We start from the raw sequence: 26,663 nt of genomic DNA on the forward strand, positions 1-26,663 counted from the left end.
TTGAATGATATTAAACATTAAATAAACTACAATTAACATATTGAAAGGATCATTGGCCACAAATTCACTGGAAGCAGTCACAAATTAATGCAACCCTGTAATTGTGATTTTAGAAAAAAAAAATCCATGAAAATTTACGCCAAGAATATTTCAGCAACCACAGTATTCTTTTATCTGAGGTTGGTTTATTTTCTTATAAAGGGAGTGAACTCACTGATACTGGAGAGAGAGTTATCTGTCACAGGCTCCATGTAAGTGGAGGGGACCCACCCCTCTTGCTGAGTGATGGTGTGCTGGGCGTACCACCAGCCTGTGGACCCCATCTTAGTAACCTTGACCACGTCCCCCTCCAACAAGGTCAGCTCTGTAGGGTCGCTGGCCGTATAGTTGCCAAGGGAACGAAAATGCTGCATGTAGACTGGCTACAAAAGTCATTAAATAAATGTTCAGTCTTGTTACTTAGAATCTATTCTACAATAATATAAATCTCAAAAAGATACCAGTTTGTAAAATACATAAATTAACAACATCAGATCTACATTTGTAAAGCAACAAAAGGATCTCAATATATTGGCGTAACAACTGATATACCTATTAATAGACAGGTGTTGAGTAGGTGTGATGAGACTTACCTGTTTATAGACAGGTGTTGAGTAGGTGTGATGAGACGTGGTTTCCTCCCCCTCAGAGAACTCGTCCGTATCCCAGCCCCCCTCGTCTTCCCGCATCCCTCGGGGTGGGGACTCGGGGGACATCATCTCCAGCCCTTGGGGTACAGTGGGAGCATTGTTGTTGAATATCATGTGGTTATGTGTTCTCCAGTTGTCTACATACCTAGACATACAAAATAAAAAGTTTATTCTATTTGAATAAAAAATTGTGTAGAAATTACTGTAAACATATTTTTATCTAGAGTGTACGACATCTAGCGGAGAATGAATTTTCTAGTAAGCATAGATTTATCAAATTTTTTGCATTTGTCTTTCCAATAACTTTTATTAATGCAATTTAGCATAGGCTGCTTTAGGCTAAATAGAACACACAGCCAAATGTAATGATTAAATAGAATGGTGTATTCTAACAAAATATTAAATGAAAATCTTGGCATCTGATAATTTATATGTTTTTTTTTTTATAAAATGGCAAAAAAAAGAAACTTTCAAGCAATGAGTAGCTTCCCCTGACCTGTGAGAACTGTGTCCGTTCCTAGGTTCTTGGTCCGGGACACGGTAATCATATCCTGTATTACCAGGATGCATGTGATTGACTGCTAAATAAAGAAAAAAATCCTTAGCAACAGGACATAAAACTACACCAAAAACCAACAGATCATCAAATATTAGGCTATTTCACTGTATGTTACCATTAAAAACTACAGAATGATTCCTCATGCTATTTTACTGTATTTACCAGAAAAAAAAGTGGCAATGGTGAAGAATTTGAAAACATTGCTAATATTTACCTTTGATTTCATCAAACTGGTTCATTAAAACTCTTTTGATTTCTTTAACCCACATTTCTTTCACAGCCAAACTAGGGGCCTGGAAGTTGAAATAAAATCATCAATCATTCACGTGTTTCCAAATACCCATATACATATTTCTAAAACTGATATTCATAAGTATTCATATATAAACTTGGAATATGGTCTCACCTGAATGATATACACTTCTTCTCGCCCTCGAAGCCACAACTCAAACTTTCGCTTATCTCCCTTGACATTTTCTGTTAAGCCTACCTGGGACAACTGTGAAAAGGTAAAATAAAAATTAAAAATTAAATCAAAGTCCACCAACTAAACATATCTGGTTATATCTACTATCCTTTTTAAATAGCCTGTAACCAATGACACTTTGCTAGGTTCATGACCCCTGACCCTGACCTTGAGGAGGTTCTTGAAGCTGTAGATGACCTTGTCTGTACTGTTGAGGTCCTCTCGCCTCTTACACAGGAGGATGGACTTCTGGTGGAGGAACATTTGTCGCTGCATGGGTTTGAACCGCAGGTCCTTCATCTTGCCCTTGTGTTCTGTGGACATCTGGAAGCTCCCCTGCATGATCAACTTTCCCTGCTCAGACAGGTTACCCTGGATAAAAGTGAACAATGAAAATGTAGCCAGATCTATATCTACAAAGCAAAACTGTAATCTTTGAAATTTTCTATGTGCTTTCAAATACTGTGGTTTTATCAATAACCATTGATCTAAAAAAAATAAAATTTCATGTTAAGCCATTTCAAGAAATTAAATGCTCATCAAAGTAAAATCAATGACAACAGATGCATTGTTAGAACCATTGACCATGAATATACAAAAACAAGTTTTCTCAAATTTGTAAATATTACTAAATTTACAAAATTTATGCCCACAGATCTTGATGAAATCAAAGTAGACCTATGTTACAGATGATCTGACAGAACTTACAGGAAACCCCTGTATGGAGACTTGGTGCATGCTGTCGTTGACGTAACGGACGACCTCCAACATACAATCCAGGGCCTCCTGGAGGTGGGCCTCACACACCTTGTCATGGTCACTGAACCGTAACATCTCCTATAAATAGAAATCGCAATAACTGAACCGTAACATCTCCTATAAATAGAAATCACAATAACTGAACCGTAACATCTCCTATAAATAGAAATCACAATAACTGAACCGTAACATCTCCTATAAATAGAAATCACAATAACTGAACTGTAACATCGCCTATAAATAGAAATCGCAATAACTGAACCATAAAATCTCCTAAAATAGAAAGAACTGCGAACGCAAATGCCCATTTCCTGCCTACATTTTACATCCAAATATTTCGGATTTTCTGTCAGATATTCAAAAAGTTTTCTACTAAAAAGATGTTTTAAAAAACATTTCCGTTTTCCGTTATTTTCTATTATGAAATAAGCTATTTTAACCCAAAATACAAAGTTATCTTGCTTTGTTTGACAAAATCATTTATATTTAATGAAAATATACATAAATGTTTACATTATTATAAAAAATTAACTTTAATTAGACAACTTTCAAAAAATGACTTTTAGTTAGGCGGCTAGACAATGCTATCGTTTGCAGTCCTTATAACAACTAAGATAAATATTATACAACATTCCTTGACCTCATCTATAAAAGAAATCATGATGATAGCTAAACAGTTAACAGGACTGTAAATGGTCATTGAAATTTCTTGTGATGAAATGAAGAGTGGAAATACAATAAAATTCATGGAACTGTTTTTATGAAAGTCCATTTGACATTCTTTGATGCAAAACTTATTATCAAGGTATCAAGGTCTGAATATTAATGTATCTTGTTGATTTAGACGTCATATTCACAAATGTCAGTTTTGAAGCTAACTCTTCTTCCACAATGAACCTGATGGATTCACAGATTTCATAAGCAATGTGATTTATCAAGTTTATGCTATGCAGGTTATTGCTTTGTGTTACCTTTAATAGCAGCTGGTACTTGGTGATCCTTTGTACAGGCTTCAGGAGATAAGCTCCCAGTGGAAGTTTGTGACCAAGCCTTCTCTGGCATTCCTGGAATTTACAAAATAAACTGTCAGTCTTTGGAAATTACAATGCAGTAGTTAACGAGGCGACTTTGCTTCAACAGTATATGAAATCAATACAATTTGCTTAAAAAGTATATGAATTCAACAAAATATACAAGAATACAGCTCAGCTGTCTATAATGGGAGATAAACTGTCTGTGGGGTGAGGAGAGATTTCTGTGGGTGATGGGGTGAGAACTCTGAACTCACCAAAAAGAATGGGTTCTGGTCGCCGACCTGATTTCTGAGCGTCTCTGACCGAGTCTTATTCTGACAGTACACACTGTACAAGTGGAACTCTTCTTTCTGGAAAATTAAAAACTCTAGATGAAATGATGGTAGCCAGTTGTTTTAATTGTCAAATGAAAATAGGGAAGAAATAATTTAACTTGATCATAATAACAGCTCTTGCTAGTTGTTTGAATTGTGTGACAGCGTGTAGTTATTGGTATTGTAAGGAGTTACTGACCCTATTGGTAAAACACTGCCCTACTTTGGCCGGAGCATCATGGCAGTCCTCTAGTTCATGTAAAAACTTACTGTGGAGAGAAAAGCAGATATCAGGTATCTAAGAATTATCTCCCTTTTTCAGTATGATAAATTTTAGGTAATAAAAACAAATCTTTAGTTTCTAAGACTAAAAAATCAAAAATATAAAGCACCAGGCAGATATCAATTGCAATCTGCATGAATCTAGAATACTAACTCTTTATGAAATCTGTAAATGTCTTTCAAGTTTCCAAACAGGATGTCCTTTTTGCTGCGGACTGCGTCTGGAACTAAATGCCTCATCTCTGGCTCATCGACTTTATCCTGGTAACCCTGTCATAGAAACACATCATAAGTCATGTAAAATGTTCTCTTGAAAATAGCTTTCTTAATTGATTGTTCCAACTGATATTTTACATTTACTATCTTTTTACTTTGAACTGCAAGATTTATTAATTCATTTCTTCACAAGTATTTGTAAAATTAATGTTGACAATAAATTCAAACTAGAGTAAATGCATATGAGAAAGTTTTAGACACGAAGCAAGAGAACTTACATGGACAATATCCGCCAGTTGTGAAACGTAGGTCTTCTCTGTTTCTATCAACTCATTCAAAACATGCCTGAAAAACATTAAATAATTATCTACATTACTGTTACATATAAATCATAAAATGATTAAAATAAACTAGTCTCCTGAAGCAACTCCTTTTGAGTCCTCCACAAAAGATCAAGGTTCCTCAGTGTCTAAAATTTTTTTTCTGGTTTAAAATCTGCATGAACAGCGTATCCAGTGATAATGATAAATTGTTGTATTGACAGAAGCAAATGATGGAGTAAAAATAGTTTCAAATATCACTTCTAAATCTTGACAATTTTCTCAAGAATAATTAACTCAAATTTCCTTGCTGGCTCTTTGTGGAGATTAATTTTAACGAAGTGCAGTAAATTTAATTGTCGAGCAGATAAATTTTAACAAATTTGATTAAAAATTTTACTGTGGTATATATATGTGGTATGTGGTATATGTAACCTTTAACCCTTGTTAACAGTAAAATGGCTGATGAAGAACTCTGATTGATACACTGTCATGAATGGAAAATTTTCAATATTTACCCAAAATCAAAATAATTAATCGTAAACCCACAAACCTCCGCTTGGCCAGCAGCATGTCAATGTCTGATATGGAGGATCCGAGAGACATGGAGGACAGCGAGCTACGAGTCTGCTCACTTCCCGAGTCCGAGATGTTACTGACACTACTCGCCGGCTGATGAGACATTCGAGAATGAGACTGTGCCTCGGGACGTAACTGTAACACAGAAATCACATATCACTTGAACTAAATTTTTTTCATAATTCACTGGAATTCAATTTTATCATTTTAGTGCAGTGTTTAATAGAAAATTTCGCAGAAGTCATGCAACATTATAAGTGTTTCTCCCACAGAGTCATTCATACCCAAGTACCAACTCATATATCACAATTTCTCTGATATTTATGACTATATCTGTAAGGTAACGAACCCATCTCACAGTCTGTCTGAGTGAGCATTTGTTCACACTAACCAGACAATGAGTTTTAAACCACTTTAATGGCTGATTAAGTTTTCTTTCAAAACCGTTATTTCACCTCAAAATAAACATCTGGTAGATATAAGGAATTTAATAAAGCTGTTTGTTTTAGATATCATAAAGTGATCTGCTATATAGATCACGGGTACGTGACCCACAGCTCGGGAGATTCTGTGGGGCGGCATTAAGAGGCTTATCCCTGGTCCCATTTACCTCCCTCTGTCACTGACCAGTTAGACAGGTAACAATAACTAGGTACGCTGCCAAGTCACTTTAAACTTCACCTGAAGAAGTTTTATTACAGACCTGCCACAGACCCCCCAAAAACCTGCTACCTTGTTCGCTGCCCCCTGAACAAGCTGTCTGGAGTCACGGGAAACTTTATGACAGTTCCTTATTTACGTAAATCATTTTAATGAGTAATTGGTAATTATCTGGCCTTGGGGTAACTATGCCATGTCTACAGACAAATGGGAACAACCTCTTAAAGAAAGTTCAGCTCTTTTGTGGAAACATGGATTTATAAAGAAGAGTTCATGAATTATGTGTTGCGATGACAAGTGTAATAATTATTACAGGTTAATTTTCCTGTTAGTCCATGTTTTACTCAAATAACATGAGATTGTTATTGTTGGTTTGTATTAAAGGTTTAAATTTCATGAATATTTTTTTAAAAACCCATAATAAAATATAAAATTTCCTGGCATCTTTACTGTTTTCTTACAATTTGAATATTGTCTATATAGTACTGACATATTATATAATACAGACAATATACTACATTTAACAGTAAATATGCACTATACAGTGTATACCACTGACTCAAGATTCAGTATGTCATACTAAGAATTATTAAAGTACTCAGTTGCAACCAAAAGCAACTCAGAAAATACAAAGAACTGTCATTGGTCTGTGTTTTGGAGACTATTATATAAATAGTGCCTGTTTGGGAGGGTAACAGTTGAAATTGACACCCCTCGAAAACCATTGTGAACCGACGCGAAGCGGAGGTTGACAATGGTTTTCGAGGGGTGTCAATTTCAACTGTTATTCTCCCAAACAGGCACTATTTATTTCGTTATACTGAATGTCTTAATTTTAAAGAAAACATCAGAGCTTTTAAATAGGAATAACGTGAATTCTAAGGCGAACCGTACACGCATGATTTTCGCACATGTAACAATTCGTAATGTTACCCGTTGCTAAGTGCATTGTTAACACTGAGGGTAATAGAACAGATTATGAACTGCGTCTAAACCAATCAGATATCAGTATCTAACATGAAAGTATAACAAAACAAGCTATTACCACAAGTTTTACTTGTCAGTCACTCACCCTGGCGGACTTGTGGTAGATATCAAGCTGTTTGTTGGCGGTGTCATTGTTGACCTTGGCTTTGATTTCCGGCCTGTCGGTGGTGCTTCTGTCCTTGGGGTGGACAGCACGGACCGGCCCGCTGGAGGGCTGGCGGTTATGGATGTCGGCCTGGAAACTGTGCCGTCTCCTCTCACACATTGCGTTCACATCCTCCATCTTCTTCAACACTTTCTGAACCACAGTCTAAAAAATACACAAAAATCAGTCAACATAAACATTAACAAATTCTTAGCAAACAATACAGCAATTTTGAAAATCCTATGTGACTTAAGAGAAGACTTTATAGCCCTAGTTCACATATCCATCCCTTCTACAATCAAACACCTCAACTTTTTAAAATTTTGAACAAGGTCCTGATTTGAAATTTTTTTTTAAACTGTTTATTGGCAGATTCTATTTTGTGACATTCTGTTTATAGGTAATAATATAGGCTCACTCTGGTTTCGGGAGTGATCATGCTCTCAAACAGCTGCCGGAACTCCTTGGGGTTGTTCAGTCGAAGCTGATTGGACGTGGACATGAAACTCTCGATGTCCTCGATGGCCGACCGTGTGTCCTCGGCCGAATGGCAGTGTTCTGGGGGGAGGTTGGACAGAAGCTCCACCCCTTTATTGCACCACTTGTTGGCCTAAAAGACACCAGTAATGGAATTCATTGATTTGTTATTCAGTTAAATAAAAAAACCACAGTTAATTTAAAATATGTATCTGCATAAAATTAGAAGAAGCATTAATTCCTCACAGATTTTACATTTTGCTTTTATTTTTCAGACAGTTGTGAACATTTCCTCCGAGTTTATTTCTACAATATGGTAATTAAAAAATTGTTTTGGATTTGCCTGCTGACAAAGAGGGAGAAAGGGGCGAAAAATAAAGTTGGGGTGAATATATCCCTGTTTACAGCATATGAAATTACAAAAAAAGATTGATGCTCATGATTTTTTAATATTTTGCCATTTAATTCAAAATGGCAGAATCACTGAATTCACATAAAATAAGAAAACTGGTATACAACTAGAACCAACTGTTAGTTGGAATCGTAGAAAACGTTGACCCCTGACCTTATCTATTCTGTCCTGGAGATCATGTGACTTGTTCAGCATTTCCCTGCGACGTCTCAGCAGTGATTTGTACTGGTCACACATTCGCTGGAGCTCGATGCACTTAGGGCGAATTGAATCGACTGCGTAGCTGTCCTGGGTTATTAGCTGGTCCCCTGTCCCGCGCATCTTATCTGCCTGCTCCAAGTCCTTCTGTGAAGAAAAAAAAATTTAACCTAAAAATATCGATAGATTTATTTTGTAATTAAAGTAATGGACCTCAACAGAAAGAGCTCAACTGTTCTGAAATAAATCTCATTACAAGCTTCCAATTCTTTATGAATGAATTTTTTGCTTATTTAATTTCAAGTGTTTTATACTTTTTGTTACTGTGATAAAAGTTAAATAGCGGATATTTGGATTTTTAAAGACAATAAAAATTTGACCAAAAAGGAAAAAACCAACATATATGCTTTACAATTCTTTCTTATGGCATACAACACCTAGTTTGAGTTTCACAAAAATCTGAATTAATGCACTTTCATAATCTGTTAAAAGGACACAAAGTTTACATTTCCTAAACACAAAGTAACGGAAACATCATTCATGAGACTCCTATTGTGCCTTAAATTGTAAACACTCACAAATGAAAGAGAATACCTGATTTCATAATGCTCAAAATTTTATTAATAAAGAAATTCTGAATCCTAGTCCTCAAGGAACTTTGTCCTGATTTCCTGCTCAGCACAAGAATTCCATTGACAGGTTGACAAGGACTTAGTGTGAGAAATTTTGAGTTGAATATTACTATCAAATCTTCCTCCAGAATGGAATAAAGCTTGCTTTTGTTCCATCAAAATTATTTTCACATTGAAAAAATTTGGTTATATCTTTTGTTTTTTAATACTTGTATTAAAAAATATGGTAAATATGATTATCTGCTATTCATAAGTTTACCAACTGAAGTTAATAATTGAATTCAACCTCAATTCTATGAGAAGAAATGGCCCAAGGTATAAATACACCACCAACCTTAGATCCAGTTACTTATGTCTCGCTGAATTCAAGGATATTTTTGTTCTTGTTAAGATCCAATTATCTTTAAGAAATATTTTTGTTAGAGATTGCTGTAAATCCTCCCAAAATAATGCACATTATTTGTAACAAAGCCAGACACGACACAGTAATCACGAACAACGTTAAAGACACATTTTAAAGAAAAACGGCTAACAGAACTACGCAGTGTCGGGGGGCTCCCTCTTCTCTCCAGAAACAGGAAGTTAAGAACATGGACAGTCCGGGAATCCACACACAACGACAATGCCGAGTAATAAAAACCTGGTAACCCTATGACCTTAATTCACAACTGATGTCACCATTAATGGGACAAGGTAGGGATGTCAGTGTTACATCACGGCTACAAATGAACTCTCACACCTTTGCAAGATCTCCTGAAGTACACAGGTACAAATTAACTCTCACACCTTTACAAGATCACCTGAAGTACACAGGTACAAATTAACTCTCACACCTTTACATAATCACCTGAAGTACACAGATATAGAGGACTGAAAATAAAATGGTAAAATGTTCGCTATGTCTTCAGTCTGTTTACATTTGTTCCCTTTCCCTGTTTCACTACTCACTACTTAATATTGGTTTAACTTTTAAATTATCGAGTGTATCAATTTCTGATCTTTTTGAGTTTCGAATAAAAAGAAATGCATTTTATAACATTATTATACCTGATTATCGAAACTCTCCATAAACTGTGCACTATAATACCAAGGTATTTATTTATTGAGGAAGATTTCTTTCAAAGGAAGTCAAAAAAGTGAGAGAGAAATTGTTCCTTCATACCAATACATAAAATGGAATATACTGAAAATTGACTTCGGCACTTGATATAATTGACTGTTGTTCTCCAAGGAACCCAGCACTATGGCACACCATCCATCAAACCAACTTACTTCACTTAATAGACAACAACACTCTACACTGAGTAAGTCCTCAGATCTATATGTCCTCTGTCAGGTCCCTTAACTCTGCACCATCAAACATATTATCTCCCTTGAGTACCAGGGAAAATGAATTCTACATCATTAAATCATCATTTGTACGTAATTAAATTGTCTACACTGGCTAGAAGTGGGTATACTGAGTGGGACCTAATTACTGTTAATTACATGTACCAATCAAATCTTACTAATTAAATAAAGTTTTGTCATTTACTGATAAAGCGCAATTGTTATTTCCATGTACTGCCGACTGAGGTCTTTGGTATTGGTACCTCTTGGGAGGCTCAAGCTTTGATGAATGACCAGCATCTAGTCTTTTTAATTACATTAATAGAATAGATTTGTATGCAGCATTATTACAACTAATTCTGAATCTACTTACAAAGAACATTATGCAAAAAGAACAACGATGAACACATATGCTCTAGGCCATTGCAGAGAGCTCTCTTCACGTAGATAACTTCGGTGTCCAATCAGTGCTTTCATTGTAGGATTATGCCTGTGCACTCTTTATCACCACACTGAACTCACAATATTTACAGGGATATATATGATGTAATATCTGATATAGAGTATAAATTAACCAAAATGGAAAAACCTGCGGTTTCAACAACCCTTGGATAACTAATCATAATTGTCAAACATTGCTACAACACTCCCTGTTTCTGGACCAAAAACTGTATGGACCACAGATAAACTAAAGAACAATTTACATAAATATGATAAAGAACCAAGCCCTCAAGATATTGTTAATTTGGTTAATGAATGACTAAAGGTTTCAGGGACTGGGGTGTACCATATATAATGGAGAAACGGCCCCTGATTTTTTCTTGCATAATTAACAGGGGTTTTTTTCCAGTACAGGGTAGCTTTGTTTACGTTGAGGGTTAAACAGAGGGACCACTAGGTGTCAGATTCTGGGTTAGTGTGTGAATCATTTACACATCAAACATCCTAGCCCCCAGCCAGGGTGTTACAGAGAATGCTACCTATCAGCTCTACATCTGTACATCTCTTTGTGTTAGCTAAGCATTGGTGACAAATTAATTACAGATTCCCTTCAGGGCCAACTAGGGGTAAGTTTAGGTCAGTATTAATGGACCATCTAAGGGAGATAATCACGATGGGCCACCATGGGGAGATAATCCTGTAACATAACGGACCCTGCAGGAGCTGTGCCCAGTGACCGTCCCGATCACAACCAATAGATCAGCGTGTTACAGGATATATAGATAGGTTAGTTTACACCTGACCTCTGGTCAGTTTCTCTCTGTTACCTGTCCACAGGTAAGCTTCCAGGAATAAAAGGACCGAGGGATAATTGGTCCATGCTTGACCCCTCTCTCCCGCACTGCCTGATTGGTCAAGTACAAAGTTATCTCCCTTAGATTAAGCTGATTATGGAGGCATCACAAACACACACTTGACGAGAGAAACAGACAAACAGTGGCATGTTCATGTAACCCACCTCCGAACTTTATGTATACATAAACATTCGTTGGTGTTATCTGTGTAAATGTCCCAATTTAATGGGGCCTGGTCCATCAAAACACACAACAGATTTGTATTATAACATCAAAATCCTGTATCTGGGGGTCTGGATTTAATTATCATACACTGTCCTTCAACTGCCTCTGGAATATATTAAGACGGCCATTCTGTATTTTTAGATAAAAGTACAGGTGTATCATTCATAATGAATGAATTCCCTCTCCCCTATAACAAGAAGATTACTGGTCCCCGTCTAAGAACCATGTGTTTTTTATTTATCAAGCATGCTGTTACAAACAAATAAAAACAGACTAAGACAAAGTCAACCCTTTTATAGAATTAGGTCCTATATTTTAGGAAACTATACCTGATTAGTCCTATGCCAGCTGGGCAACATAATATTCCAGCACGTGTAAATTCCCATGCAACACAAGAAATCTCAACATAACGAGTTCCACAGTCTGAGCAAAGTATTCTTAGTCTGTGTGAGGGACGCTAGCGTTTTCTACCCTGATGACTCAGAACAATACACGGCCTCCCCCTTCAAACTCAGGTGTATTATTTTCATTTCCGTTTTATAAACAGGTCACAGGTATCTCAGGTAAAGACTACCTGTTTCTTTTATCTGCACTAAGCACATCACATCTGATTCAATAGGGTTCCAATGACAGGTAAAACTCTCACTTCACATCGACTTTAAACCGCTGAATTTGTGGGATAATCGATCACAAAGACCTGACTCTGACTGTATATTCCAGTCCAATTTGATGCCTTCTTTGCATGTCTGAGCAGTTTGAATTACAAAGTCTGAATGACAAGTGACAGTGACTCGGCTCCTGGTGAAGTTTACCAATTGAAACCTCACCACAGAGTTCTCCGCTTTAAATACTGGGATGGGAATATCGTCAGTGCAGACAGCGAGCAGCAATGACAGGGGCAGAGAACAGGACCAGAGCCGAGTGGGCTGGAGTTTTTGAGTATACAGGAGGATGGTATACACATAGACTGACAGGAATGAGAAAACAAAGTCACAGGAAGTGATACGCAAGTTCTCGTAAATCTGCTAGGAACAAAAAATATGTTGTGTGGTTTTTTACTTTATAATCAACTCACCTGATAAAGGTTAGGAACACAGGACGTGGACCATCTCCATCGGCGATACAGAGGCATGCTGCACACTACTGCAACTACCACTGGATAATCCAACAAATCCCAACTCTACTGGACTCAGTTATCCAACAAATCTCAACTCTACTGGACTCAGTTATCCAACAAATCTCAACTTCTCCAAATCCAGTTAAATGATGGATAATCCAACAAATCTCAACTCCTCTGGGTCCAATTAACCACAGGATAAATCAAGAAATCTTACTTCTTCACACTAATTTCTTGAGCAGTCAGATGATCAAACACTAACACATAACTTTATTTTATGCACCTTAAATTCCAGTACATGCCAGGGTTAACTTCATACCTAAGTCCATTATAACACGCAATGACTAACTGTTGCCACACGTCGACACTTAATTGTTTAAAAAAACACAGCTATTAAATCAATATCGACACATGATAAATATTTAAAGAAACCTGTCCTAATACAGATGATGTTACCCAATCCTTTTTCAGCAGGACTTGCTTATTATTCTAAATCTATTATTCGATCAAAATACAGTTGTTTGAAACTGCATAAACGGCAAAAGCACAGCAAATTATTGAGTATTTGCTCTGGTAGCAGAACATGTTGAAACAACCAGTATGTAATCCTGACGCCTTTTGTCCCCAGTATGTGATCGGCAGATTGTGTATATATATATACTGCCGTAAATTTTTTTGTTTCCTTTATTTCTGTTTGTGCAGTCGTACCTTTAAAATGGATGATTCTTCTACTGGTTACCTGTCTCTATGTCACAAAGGAGAGCTGAGAACACGACAACTCCACAACACTCCCGATAAACCAGCACACACAAAAAATCACCACCACGGAAGATTGGATCAATTTGATTCATAAAAAATCTGACTAGTGAAATAGCCTGTCCGAATGTCTATAGAGGACGCTGTAAAATACAGTCTAAAACACAAAATGTATAAATCCTAAATCACAGTAGAAAATAAAATACAAGCTCTTCCAATTTCTGACCCTTCTCAGGCCCAATGTTTTATAAAATGATATAACTTGTCACATTCTCCAGAGGTATATACATTATTATATACAATTAGTCCTATCACCTCAGAATGTATAGCTGTCCTGAAGGCAACTTCACTATAACCACGACTAAAAACTATTATCGCTTCATCTCTGAACTCTGAGACCTTGTCCGCTGACTTCCAGCCAATTTATGACAGGCAAAAAATGGAAATTGAATTAGGTTCATGCATATTGGATTTGTAGCGATGTGTCGGTGATTATATCCCCAAGTCCAGCGAATCTCAAGCAGTGATTGATCAGTGAAAGTCAGTAGAGGTAATGTTACTCCATTGAGGTAATGTTAGGCCGATATGTAGGTCCTTGTAAACTGACAACTTTATTGCTACATGGAATTATGTCAGACACTGGCATTATCCCTGCAGTAACTGATTTCTCCCAGTGTCCTTAGGAAATCCTGCCGATCATCGAACTCCGACCCAACCGTTATATAGGTCTAAGTAACAGTAGTGGAAACTTGACACAGAAGATTTTAAGTCACCAGATATGCTCCATTGGAAAAAAATCATTTAAAGCAACAGAACATTTAATGTTTTATGAGTATACGCAAGGCAAAGCTGAGAAATGTATTTTGACAGGATAACAAGTTCTGAATGGTCGAAACAATTAAAGCCCCAGGCTGTCCAACCTATTATCTTTAATCACATCAAAATACAATTAGTCCTTTACACTCTCAGGTTGCCAAAACACATATAGACCATCTCAAGCCCTGACCAGGGAGGGAGCTGTTACACAATCCCCAGAGCACCTAATCTTACAGCCTTTTATTCTTAGGAAGATAGATATACCGGCGATATCTTGTCCAAACATGGAACATAATGGGCGAAACGTTTCCCGTAATCTTTGGGTATTACCGAAAGGGAACTCAATTATCGCTGAACAATGATTGAAGACCCATGTCTCTCGCATGCTTATACTTGTCTCTTTAATGAGCGCATAATCAGCATCAAAAAAAGGGTGTCAACCCAGCCCCAAGGATAATGAGTCATTGATTACATAACTCGTTAGCATAACCTTTTCTAATTATAACGTGCTGTATATCTATTCAGTAAAGGAAAACCTGAATGAAATGTGATTGTAGTTAATGACATTATGATAAAAACTGAAAGGTTTGGATCCCATTCATTAATATTCCTGAAGAGCTGTACATGTACTTTATAGGAACTCGATTCATGATGACTTTAATAAGAGCCGCTATCCATCTATCATCATTTAGTGTGTTTTGAATTTTATGAATTCTCTCAGATTTGTCACATAAAGTCCTTCATTTTCACCAAGATCAATCAAAGCTTATTCATGTAGCTTTTACCTTTTAATTATGAAATGATACCTACTTCACAAATTATTTAATCAATGATTTGATATGTATGTACATTTGATTACATTCACCATTCACTGAAGTAATTTATATATAATTAATCATTTTTCATCGAATATAAATTCCCTTTCCCCAAAGTAATAAAAAATGTCAAGAAAAAAATAACAGAAGCTACCCAGTGCCTATTCAAATTCTTGATGAGATTTACAGCGAATTACAGAATACCAGTAGAGTTTTCAATAGCTTGCTAGATTGATCAATAGGGTATTCAATTTGGTCAGCAAGGTATCACATTAGGTTTAAATCTAGGTCATGTGATTACTCAGGTATGACAGCAATAGAGTGAGTTAATCTGGTTAACATTTGCACGTTTTGGGCCCTTTTGTTTCTCTCCGTTATCCTACATTACTGCTAAAAAAGTCTGAACTAATTAAGCAGTCAGCACAAAAAAAACTATTAGTGCTGTAAGATGCACCAGGAATCAGGGAACCAAAATTTTTAATGATTTTTTGCAGGGGAAAATACCTTCTTTTTAAAGTTATGCTTTTCTCTTTTATGTGTTTCTTCAGAACTGCCTTTTGAATTACATTTTTTGGAAAACAAAATTCAAATTACTCCAAGCAGAATTGATGCTCTATAGAGTCCAGTGCTGTCCAGGTGAACATTCTTTTTAAAAGTCTATGAATAGAATAGCTAACAATAGGAGGGAGTGTTCTAGAGGTTTTCTTTGTGTAAAATGAATGGGTTGAGTGCAAAATAACAATCTACACTTGAGTAACCACAGGACCTAGATTTAAATCTGATGTGATACCTTGCTGACCAAATTGAATACCCTATTGAGCAATCCAACAAGCTATTGAAAACTCTACCGGTATTCTGTAATTCGCTGTAAAAGCCTGTCAACTTAATGACAGACACTGACAGGTTGTTCTCCAAGTTTCTGTCCAATATTTCAGCAGTGTTCGTTTTTTGACCCAATTATTGCATTACTTGGGTTCTGGTCTGTGAAAAGAACATATATGATAATAGTGCCAAGTAAGTGAACCTGATATTATGTAGAAAACTGTTTATGTATCAAGAAATTCACATTTAATTGGACCATACTATGTGTGCATGCTATTATAACAGAAAGAGTAGTTACACAAAGCTGCTGTAATTCTCTTTGGATTTTGAGAGAGAGACAGAGACAGAGAGACACACACAGATTTACATCTGGCAATAGACATTTTCTCTGAATCAAAGAATTTTCAGGATCAACCCTAGATTAAGTGGGTGGATGGGGTGGGGGGTGTTAGGATGTAGGGGTTGATAAGAAACATTTTCACTGTATATACACTGGATAAGAGACCTTAGAAAGAAAGGGACTTGTTTCCTACTGATGATAGCCAGGCAGGTGAAAGTGAGACACAAACACGAGATAGCTGAGATAGCCGAGATAACAGTGTACATACAGATACCAAACCCAGCTACTGGTGAGATAACTACTCCTAGTGGTATGCAAATAAGGACATGAATGAACTAGGGGGTGTCTTTCCTTTAAATCATCTCTTATAAAGGGGAACTTGTATTCATACCAGATTAATGATGTGCATTATTGCATTTGAATAAAATCTAAGACGTCAGTTCACACTCTACCTAGGTATGTCTCTTTAACACCTGTCCCAGATAGGCAGGTATCAACAGGTGTTTCTTCACTTACCTGTTCGGTTAAGAAAACTTTCATATGTAATATAGTTCTAATAAAAAAAATGGGGATAAAAGATAAGAGAAACAGTATCCAGAAACTCAGGGACAATATATACATGTATGTCCCAGATATAGGCAATGTTTTACTGTTTGTGATTGAATACTTCGGATAAATGGTTTAAAATTCTGAATTAAATTTGAATTAATTCATGATAAGCATATTGAAAATGTTATTCATCACCAATGACATCACCTTACACTGCTGAAAATATTCTAATATTTTTGTTGTATATTATCTATGTCTTCCCACCCACACATTTCAGAACAAAAATATAAATATATTTCAATGAAAATATCCACATACCCATCCACTTTTATTACAAAATCCAAGTGTAATGATCTTTTAAAAAAGCCATGAAGAATTAATAAATTAATTACTTTTATTTGAATTCATCTACAGTATTTAAAATAGTTTAAAATACATTTTCAAATTCATACCAAGTGATGTATAAAAAAAAAAGTGAATGTGAAATAAAAAGAAAAAAAAATTCTGTACTGACCTAGAACAGAAATATTCTACATGGCATGGTTCACAGCTAAGTCTGTGAAAATCTTGTTGATAAGTGGCCAAACTCATAAACAAATTCACAGGTAATTCAATCAGATTAAAGCATTAAGAAATCAACAGTAATCCATAGAAAAGAATGTATTGTGTACATTTCACTGGGAATTCATTCAAGTCCTCAGGACAAGTGTTTGGGGTGAGAAACTTTAAATTTCACACACATCTCTGACTGTAATTACTTAAAGAGTTTTCAGGAGCCAATTTTCACACAAGAGATTGTATGTTTATAATAAATCAAGAATTGTGTTAGGCTGTGGTCAAAGAAAGACTTAAAGGGAACATAAAATTTCAGCCAGAGATGTGAATAATTCAATGATAAATTGATTGATTACTGATTGAAAATCAGATCTCAGTTCTGACATCGATTTTAGGCTTGGTATGAGTATCATTCTGTACAAAGGGCGATAACTCTGACAGAGCACCAATCACCTCACTGTCACACAGCTTTCACCTGAGATCTTACCTGTGCTTGCTGCTCAAACTCCTCAAATTCCTGGAACAGTTCCTCTACTTTTGAGAGGGAATCCCCAATGTCAGACATTTTGTTCTGAAGCCATTCCAGTTTCCGCTCCATTCCAAACTGGTACTGAAACAAAATTATCCAGGCTTTACTTCATGACAGTGTTTTACTTTTAGTTAGGGAAAGCACAACAAGTCTAAATCTTTAATCATATGTATTCTTTATTTACTATCTTTATATTTTTTGCTCATGTACTTTTACTTTAATTTCTTGATTTTTTTTGTTTGGAAAAATCAATAAAATCATTCTATTGATTGATAAATGGAAAAACAGGTATCTGCTTCCCTTCCCTTTTCTCGTCTCTTCCTCAGCACTAATTTGTTTGGATGGTGAATCATCTTTTTTAAACAGTACCTTGCAGACACAGGTAAGTGTCTATTTACCTATGACCTGTTGTCATAGTTACACATCCTGATCTACCTACCAGTTTAAATTCCTCTTCAAACTTCCGTAGCAGTAACGCCTGCTTCAGTCTCTTCTCGTGTCGGCCCCAAAACACGTCAACTTCCGTCTTAATATCTTCCAGTTTCTTAAGAAGTCTGAAAGAGCAAAGGTAAAATGGGTAAGTTTGACAGCATGTACCCAAACTTTGTTGTGTTATTGGTATTTCATCTCATATCAAATGTAATATTATTTAATATTTGCATGCAAAATCCAATATTTATGGTTGATACATAAAAAGAAATATCTAATGAATTAATAAGGAAATGATGAGGCAAACATTTCTTCTTAATCAAAAACAATCCCAAAGCATAAACAAATCAAAATGTTTCAGATGAAATAATATGATTTGGAGATTTTTTCACAAATAATCATCTACTAACATATTCATTTTCAAAAATAATAGTTTATGGCCAAATCTAAAAGTGCCAAATTTTGTTGGTAGCAATAGTCCAATAAATATACTTTTCTAAGTTCCTGACATGCACAGCCTGTACAAAGTGTATATCTGAGTTGTCCCCCTTGATACAGCTGAGCAGGGTCTCCCCGTGGGTGACCGTGGAGGCGAGGTCGTCAAGGACTTCCTTCCGGCCCTGGATGTGGTCCTGGATCAGTTTTTCCATCCCCGGGACATCGTTCGGAATCTCCACCTCTTCATACTTCTTGACCAACACCTGCACCGCGGCCGCCATCTTCTCTGTGTTGGACACAAACTTCTCCACCGCCTGTCATCAGATCAACCAATTAAAATCAAGAACTGATCTTTTTGATGCTTACATATACCTTTAATTACCTACTTCGCCATTCACCATTTAATTTAGTAAAGTAATTTACGGTACATTTACCAATCAACTCAGTCAAACTCTGGACATTTATAATCAGATTCATCAGATCCCTACACAATAAACAAAGTCTCAAAAGTTGTAAGAATAAAGCACATTGATCAAATTTCATTTTATCTTTCATCATGTCTGTCCGTGTTGTTAAAAATGTACTTATTATATCTATAGAGACCCCTTAATCTAAATGTTATTTTAAACTTTTTTCAGATTAGAATCATTTCTCATCAAATCCTTTATTCACATAGTTTATACATCTTGAAGTCTGAAATAATTGTTTTTTGTGAGATAAACCGGGCTTCAATCAGCTATCATAAATCACATTATGTTTGGCCCTATCTTTTTTTATGTAACCAATATTCTGACAGGATAACTAGGTTACGGTACTATATATCTGTTCTTAAGAGTTTAATTTTTTTCTCATAATTTTCAATATCTTATCATTTCAAATGTTCAGATATATATATACCCTCAGCACCCTGTGTGTTCTATATTTAACATCTTTGCCCTGTATTCCACAAATACCACAAACAGTTTATAACTAAGGATTATCTGATGTTGTCTTAATGAAAAAATAATGTGTTTTAAGTAAAGCGCAGGTGTTTATGGAAACGAGGTGATAAGATGAATTAGGACCAAGGTCGAGGACTCTAGGGGTCATTGAATCTACATACAAATAACACATAATCTCAGGCTCAGATGTGATGAGTTGATACAAGGTGATGGTAAATTACCCACCAAGCCATGAGTATATACTTGACTGGAAGTTCTTCATGACTAGCCATATCATTCATGAACTGTTATCTGCTTTTCTGATTTACAAGCCCAATTCCTAATGATACATCTCAAAATGAAGGGGGGGAGTTGTTAGTGATAACACTACACAGGGCACACACTAAAACCCGGACTGGTGTGATGAGTAAAAACTAAAACCAGGTCTACACTACAACCAGGACTGACCTGATGAGTAAGCTACTGATGAGGATTACACTACAACCTTGGCTGGCCTGATGGACAATCTCTGGAACCAGGACTACACTAGAACCACTAAAACTAGGCCTGGCCTGATAGGCATACATTAGAACCAGGACTACACTAGAACCAGGACTTGATGGGCATATACTAGAACCAGGATTACACTACAACCTTGGCTGGCCTGATGGACAATCTCTAGATCCAGGACTACACTAGAACCAGGACTAGCCTAATGGACATACACTAGATCCAGGACTACACTAGAGCCAGGACTGGCCTAATGGACATACACTAGATCCAGGACTACACTAGAACCAGGACTAGCCTAATGGACATACACTAGATCCAGGACTACACTAAAACCAGGACTACACTAGAACCAGGAATGATTAGACAACTAGTCTAGCTATATTCCTTGCCTTTTACTGTCCAGGCTTAGATTTTCTCTTATAATGTTTTTACTTAGTGGGATTTAATTTGTGTTCAAAAGTTAAAAAATTGTATTATAAATGTAGAATTTGAACTGTGTTCTGTAATAACAAGTTGGTAATGTAGATATACGTACAGATTTATGTTGAGTCCACTCGTTGGCATCAAACTCGAGTTGACCGCCTACATCAGTGGATATCTGGTCCTCACTAATGTAATCAAACATCTCCGCCGGCTCATTACACAGCACAACCTGTACAAAAACAACAGTCACCATGGTGTACACACCTTCACTCATTTACAAGATACTGTGGTATCATCAATATTCGTTGAATACCAATTTTCGTGGATTTCGTTAATAAATTGATCCACGAAATTAAGTGTTCATTGAAGTGCAATTTCTATTAACATTTTGTATGATAGGGTCATTGGCCACAAATATTGTATTCTTGAAACTGTGATTTTTACTTAATCCACGAAAATTGATACCCTTGAATATTAATGAAACCACAGTAGATATTTGCCGTTCAGTCAACTCCATGATAACTGGAAGGCCTAGCTGGTAAGACAAAAAGGATTTCAATAATATAGCTTCTCTCTTCTGGTATACTTTGGTGCATTTAATGGTGCATTTAAAACTCGGCACACTTTGGTGTACTTACAGCTGACCTGTTCTGAATGAGCCCTCAACTGACCTTGAATTCTAGTTCAACTGACCTTGAACTCTAGTTCCTCTTTCACTGACCTTGAATTCTAGTTCCTCTTTCACAAACTTGGACTTCATGTCAGCAAATGCTCTTTGGAAAAAGCCTTTTGGTTGAAGTAAGAATACAACTTGGATGTGTTTTGGGAAAAATTCCTGCCAATGAAAATTTGAAATAAGAGTCAATATGGTATAATTAAATAGAGACATCAAATTATGACACATAACTTTGAACACCACCATTTCTGTGTTTCTGTTAAATAGACACAAATCGAAACATTTTATTTTATGAAGTTGGTTTTTCAATAAGGCACCACTTACAAATGTAAGAGCAGATACATGCAGGTCTAATGTTTTGACACAAATAAGTCTTTTTGTTATAACATCTTTTAAAATGCATTAGTAACCAACATTATGAGAAAAATATAAACAATGGTATATTTAATCACTTTTGCACCTAACTACCAATTTAAGTGCTACATCATTAGTTTTTCCTTAATTTCACTGACCGACATTTTGAGTAGCAGGGCCCTGACATCGTTCCAACTCGCCTGTCTCCGGTCCAACACGATCACGAAGCCCTGCTCAGACTCGGCTACTCTAGAAACAAGGAAAACTAATACACATTACTGAAAGTACACTTTGAGCAAAATACATTATATAAAAGTACCTTTACTTCACGACACATAATTCCGTTTATGGCAATTCATGACACATTATTCTTACACTAATCTTGATACATGTATACTAAATACTAGTGAATTTGTAATACATCTGTACAAGGAATCATTTCTTTCAATTTTTTAATGGCTCAAGCTTGATAACTTATAGACATAGAGTTGTGTTCTGTTTAGCAATAGATGGAACATACGTTGGAACACAGCACAAAAAGTGGATTAACTTTCTGTACTCCTCGTCTGGTATCTGTGGGTGCTGAGGGTTTTCAGGAAATGTTAGAATTAGTGCACCATTCTTTGCTTTTCCACCTGAAGTAATAAAAGGATACCTAGATCATTGCTGCCTAAAGATATAATCATAATAATGCCATATATAGAATCTGGCAGATGAAACTCCCTACCATAGGTACAAAAGGGTACTGTATGCATGATATCAAGAATGCATCCAGAAATATAGATTTACATAAGAGATATACTTTCTTGCTTGATTTTTATATATATTTGTAAAACCTTGTAAACTGAAGTGTGACTGCATATATCAGTTATACAAGTTACTTGTCATATATTCATATTGGGACAGATTCAAACACACATGCCACCTGTGATAAATGTATACATATCAGTACTGAATCATATAAACAAACTACCATAGATATATCAGGTTAACTGTGATAATTGCATATCAGGACTGTATCATGTTAACAATTTTTCTGTGATAAATGCATATCGGGACCGTATCATGTTATTAATAACAAGTTACCTGTGATAAATGCATATTGGAACCATCATACCATGTTATTAATAACAAATTTGTGATAAATGCATATCGGGACTGTATCAGATATATCAAGTTACCTGTGATAAATGTATATCGGGACTGTATCATGTTATTAATAACAAGTTACCTGTGATATATGCATATCGGGACTGTATCAGGGAGGCTACATCTAACACACTGTAGGGACATTCTTGTTCTCCCATTAAGTCACCCTCTGAAAGGAAAAACAATGAAATCAATTATAAAGTCCATAGAGCATTTTCTCTTTACTGGAATTGCCTACATTATTTGCTATGCATTTCTCTCTGAGTCAAAACCCATAAACATTTCTTTGTCTTTATTCTCATGACAATTGTCCATCCTCTTAAACACACATCTTCATCCACGAAACATGTCAGATTCTCCATCATTTTAGAATAAAACTCTCTATAAAGATTTGACATAAAGAAGGTGTTTTGTGAACATAAAGTAGCACCAAAGACAATTGTACAGAGCAACTAGAAGAATAACGGGCCATCATTCACTGAGCTTGAGTAGACAAGGTTTCTATTGAGTATATAATTAATAAAGTACAAGGACACCCATAGGCTACAATGTAACCAAGAAGTATCGGCTCAAATTGGTATTCCTGACAATACCAGTCACACAAAAGCAGACTGACAATTTCCATCAGACTTCCAAACAAACCGATTGATAGAACAATCATTGAATCCGACCAATATCCCAGTTATTTAGATTCCATAATGAGACAATTTATTTTTCTTCCTCGGAATCTGGACTGAACTGGTGTATTGATTCTGATGGAGAAAATAAAAAATGGAATGGAAATCCCAGACATGACTCATAGATTGGAATATGTACAGATAAAAAGAAAACATATAACTATCACGGAACAACAAGGCAGCTAGCGGAATCCAGGACTTATTCTTAGGTCCGTCCGAGAGACTTGACAAGCTGTATATATCTTATCTGTCGGGGCTGAGCCTTTAGAGGTTACGTAATTACCATTTCCAAGGAAGTCGGATGTTGTTATATTTACCACTAGCATCTTTAACGTACAGAGTCAGTTAGTCTGCAATGACCTTGACCTGGGAAATAGCAGTCCTAGACCTAATACACAAAATCTATATAATGCTAGGGAATATCATTCACTTAGACCTAATACATCAAAAACATCAAATTATGAGAAGCTTATAAGTAATTCAATTCATATTCATTTTCAAAACAATCAACATTATTAAGTTAAGGGAAAAATATCTTTACCATAAACCTTCCAAATTTATTTTATACATAACTGAATGTTAAACTATGTTATGAGGACTTTCCAAGCATGTATACATTTATGCACCAAATAATGTATCACTGCTGAATACAAAAATTTACATAAAACCCCCAAAATTTTATTCTCACTGACAGTGTATAATTTCTCACATTGATGAACTTGAAAAGCACAAATTTCACATCCTCAATCCACATATAAACAACCAATATAAGTAATCTACCTGTCCAAGTAAATATATTCCTCTCACACCTGAACAAGAAGTATGAATAATTTCCTTCTGTCTGGGTATTGTTTACATCTTCCTTGTAGGTAGATACCCTGTGATTTTTATATCTTGGTCAATCATCACACCTTACATGTACCAGGTTAATCTCAGAGATAAGCATCTACTGTCAACGGACAAATTTCACCCCTCAAGTCACTCAAAAAATGTTAAAACGGCTTAAACAAAATTCACACGCGGCCAATAAACCACATCCCACCACCAAAGCCAACAAAAAACTAAAGCAGATGTTGTAACACCTCAAAGGTAAAAAAAGATCATAGGTGTGCATTTACCTGTCACACCTGGGGTCAGAGCATCCAGAGGAAGCTATCTCACAGCAGAGAGTCAAAACCAAGTAGATGGCCGGTGACAATTATTGAGATGTATGCATTAATTAACAGTAATCGTTAACATGGTGTTTTACAGGTTTTTTTGCAGGTGGGGAAGCTAATGAATTAATCTGACCCGAGTAATGACAACCTACAGCCACATAGTTACCAATCTTTGACATTATAACAATTATGGTCTGTGTGGCTTACATCTCTCAATTTGTCCATCTTGACAGATTTAACAGACTTTTAGCATATACTATTCATTAATATAACCTTTAGTTATGGAATTTTTGCATTATTGCATTATTTGGGTGCTTATATTTTTTCTAATAAAAGGGAAAAACTCTGGATATCATTTAATAATGATGCCAAAATCACTTTAAAAATTTCAATGAGAGTACATTAAATATTTCATGTAAAACTCTTGCTATTTATAAATGTAAATAAAGAATGATCACGGAATAATAAAACATTAATCCATGCAAAGCTGCGAGCCTATAGGCAGAGTAGATTAATGTCATTAAATATACATCATCTCAATACCATGTACCACTATGTACCAGCCATCTCAAAATTTACATTTTATTTTGTCACAAAACAAACACTGGGGTTTTCTTCACTCGGAATTTTTTTTTACCAGGAATCATGAAATAAAATGCATTGAAACAACAATAAAAACCTTAGATACTTACCTTGGATATAATATACCTGCATTTTCATTCAGAGGATATTTTTAGCATCTGATGAGACCTAATTAATGGCAAGCTTAGCTATTGATCATCGACATCATTGCTGAAATCCCACATTGTATACATATTTTATTGCCATACCTCGTATCACAGAAAAACAAAGCACTTGTTTTTTCCCTTGTGTTTACAAGCGTATTTCATTTGACATCTGACCTTTCCGCAAAAAGCAACAATACGGTTCAAAGAAAACTCATTAAATTTAAATTTCTTCCGTTTGATGATAAAATTTTGTACATGACGGTTTGTCACGTTTTGAGCTTTGCGACATGGCCATTTGAAGACTTTAGGCGGGGATATTATTAACAGACACAGTGGTACAGGATCCATGTCCCAAGATAAATTTACAAAATGTTGTATATGAACCTCAGCCAGGCCTAAAAAAAATGCAGTGACATGGTCTTCCCACCAAAAAAAATGCACATATAAAAACCATATAAGGATAATGTTGTTGCATTAAATTGTCACCCTATATATACAAGCAAGAACTGTTTAGCCATCTGCTCTTGATGTTTTAATGGTTCAGACTTCAAACACCTGTTGTTAATGGTAGCAGGAAGTTTAGCCACTGATCCTAGCGTGTAAATATTAGCTTATTTTAGCTACATATATATATAGGGTATACCTATGATAGCCTGCCCTACATAGCTCTTATAATATTTAAGCTGATTGCTATGAGTTAACCAAACTATGCTCTTCCGTGCTGTGTAACAAAGTATAGCTCTTAATTTTCTTCATATAGCAAGCCAAAACCCTTTGACACAGTGATTACTGAACAAGAAAAAAATATCAAAGTTTTCATCAGCTTCCAGTGACTTCATTCCTGCTGGTAATATTTTTTCCTCATCCCTCTGTCACTATCGGATCAATGTACATGTAATTCCTCCTCAATAAAACTCCAGAAGAGGCGGCTGTAACTTGTCATTTATACACAGAACTCTGTCAGCATCAAGAGACCAACCACCAAGAGGAAAACAATAAACACCAGTTTACAGGGACCAGATCATCTCTAATCGTCCTCTGAACTGCCAATACACTTCAGGAGCTACTTATAAGCCATCTCCTTATCATGTATAATCCAGTAAATCACTAGACAGCTTACCCTAATTGTTACATTGTAAAATATAGTTGGGAAAAAAAATTGATCATTATTGGAGTTTGTAGTCAACATACAATTAATTAACAAATGAAAAGATATGAGAGAACCTCCATTTAACTCCAAACAAGGCCAAAAGATTTACATTAAGATTTACATGGATTTCATGCTGAAGTTACAATCATTCCAAGGTAAAACAGATACACGA

General features: G+C 35.8%; 1 protein-coding gene across 5 annotated transcripts in view; it reads right to left on the reverse strand.

Annotated features, from left to right (window-relative positions):
• LOC105338475 (guanine nucleotide exchange factor DBS) overlaps nt 1–26,663 on the reverse strand; it is a 32,515-nt gene that overhangs the window by 2,043 nt on the left and 3,809 nt on the right. For 2 of the 5 annotated variants that reach the window (XM_034471952.2, XM_034471949.2), the window contains exons 2-25: nt 22,862–22,948; nt 22,151–22,265; nt 21,789–21,879; nt 21,322–21,435; nt 20,713–20,829; nt 18,799–19,058; nt 18,317–18,431; nt 17,836–17,958; nt 8,053–8,244; nt 7,429–7,620; nt 6,951–7,175; nt 5,193–5,353; nt 4,598–4,664; nt 4,258–4,373; nt 4,021–4,090; nt 3,762–3,857; nt 3,445–3,537; nt 2,423–2,551; nt 1,883–2,086; nt 1,655–1,747; nt 1,463–1,541; nt 1,186–1,270; nt 633–834; nt 215–422 (exon numbers count right to left, since the gene is read on the reverse strand). In XM_034471952.2, coding sequence (XP_034327843.2) covers nt 215–422; nt 633–834; nt 1,186–1,270; nt 1,463–1,541; nt 1,655–1,747; nt 1,883–2,086; nt 2,423–2,551; nt 3,445–3,537; nt 3,762–3,857; nt 4,021–4,090; nt 4,258–4,373; nt 4,598–4,664; nt 5,193–5,353; nt 6,951–7,175; nt 7,429–7,620; nt 8,053–8,244; nt 17,836–17,958; nt 18,317–18,431; nt 18,799–19,058; nt 20,713–20,829; nt 21,322–21,435; nt 21,789–21,879; nt 22,151–22,265; nt 22,862–22,937 — 3,223 coding nt within the window. In that variant the 5' untranslated portion in view covers nt 22,938–22,948. Of the gene's footprint in view, nt 1–214; nt 423–632; nt 835–1,185; nt 1,271–1,462; nt 1,542–1,654; nt 1,748–1,882; nt 2,087–2,422; nt 2,552–3,444; nt 3,538–3,761; nt 3,858–4,020; nt 4,091–4,257; nt 4,374–4,597; nt 4,665–5,192; nt 5,354–6,950; nt 7,176–7,428; nt 7,621–8,052; nt 8,245–17,835; nt 17,959–18,316; nt 18,432–18,798; nt 19,059–20,712; nt 20,830–21,321; nt 21,436–21,788; nt 21,880–22,150; nt 22,266–22,861; nt 22,949–23,421; nt 23,456–24,236; nt 24,340–26,663 lie in introns of those variants that run through there. The other 3 variants (XM_034471953.2, XM_066068765.1, XM_034471950.2) reach the window with 3 other exon arrangements.

Source organism: Magallana gigas, chromosome 8 (assembly GCF_963853765.1).
Source record: "Magallana gigas chromosome 8, xbMagGiga1.1, whole genome shotgun sequence".
NCBI classification, from domain to species: domain Eukaryota; kingdom Metazoa; phylum Mollusca; class Bivalvia; order Ostreida; family Ostreidae; genus Magallana; species Magallana gigas.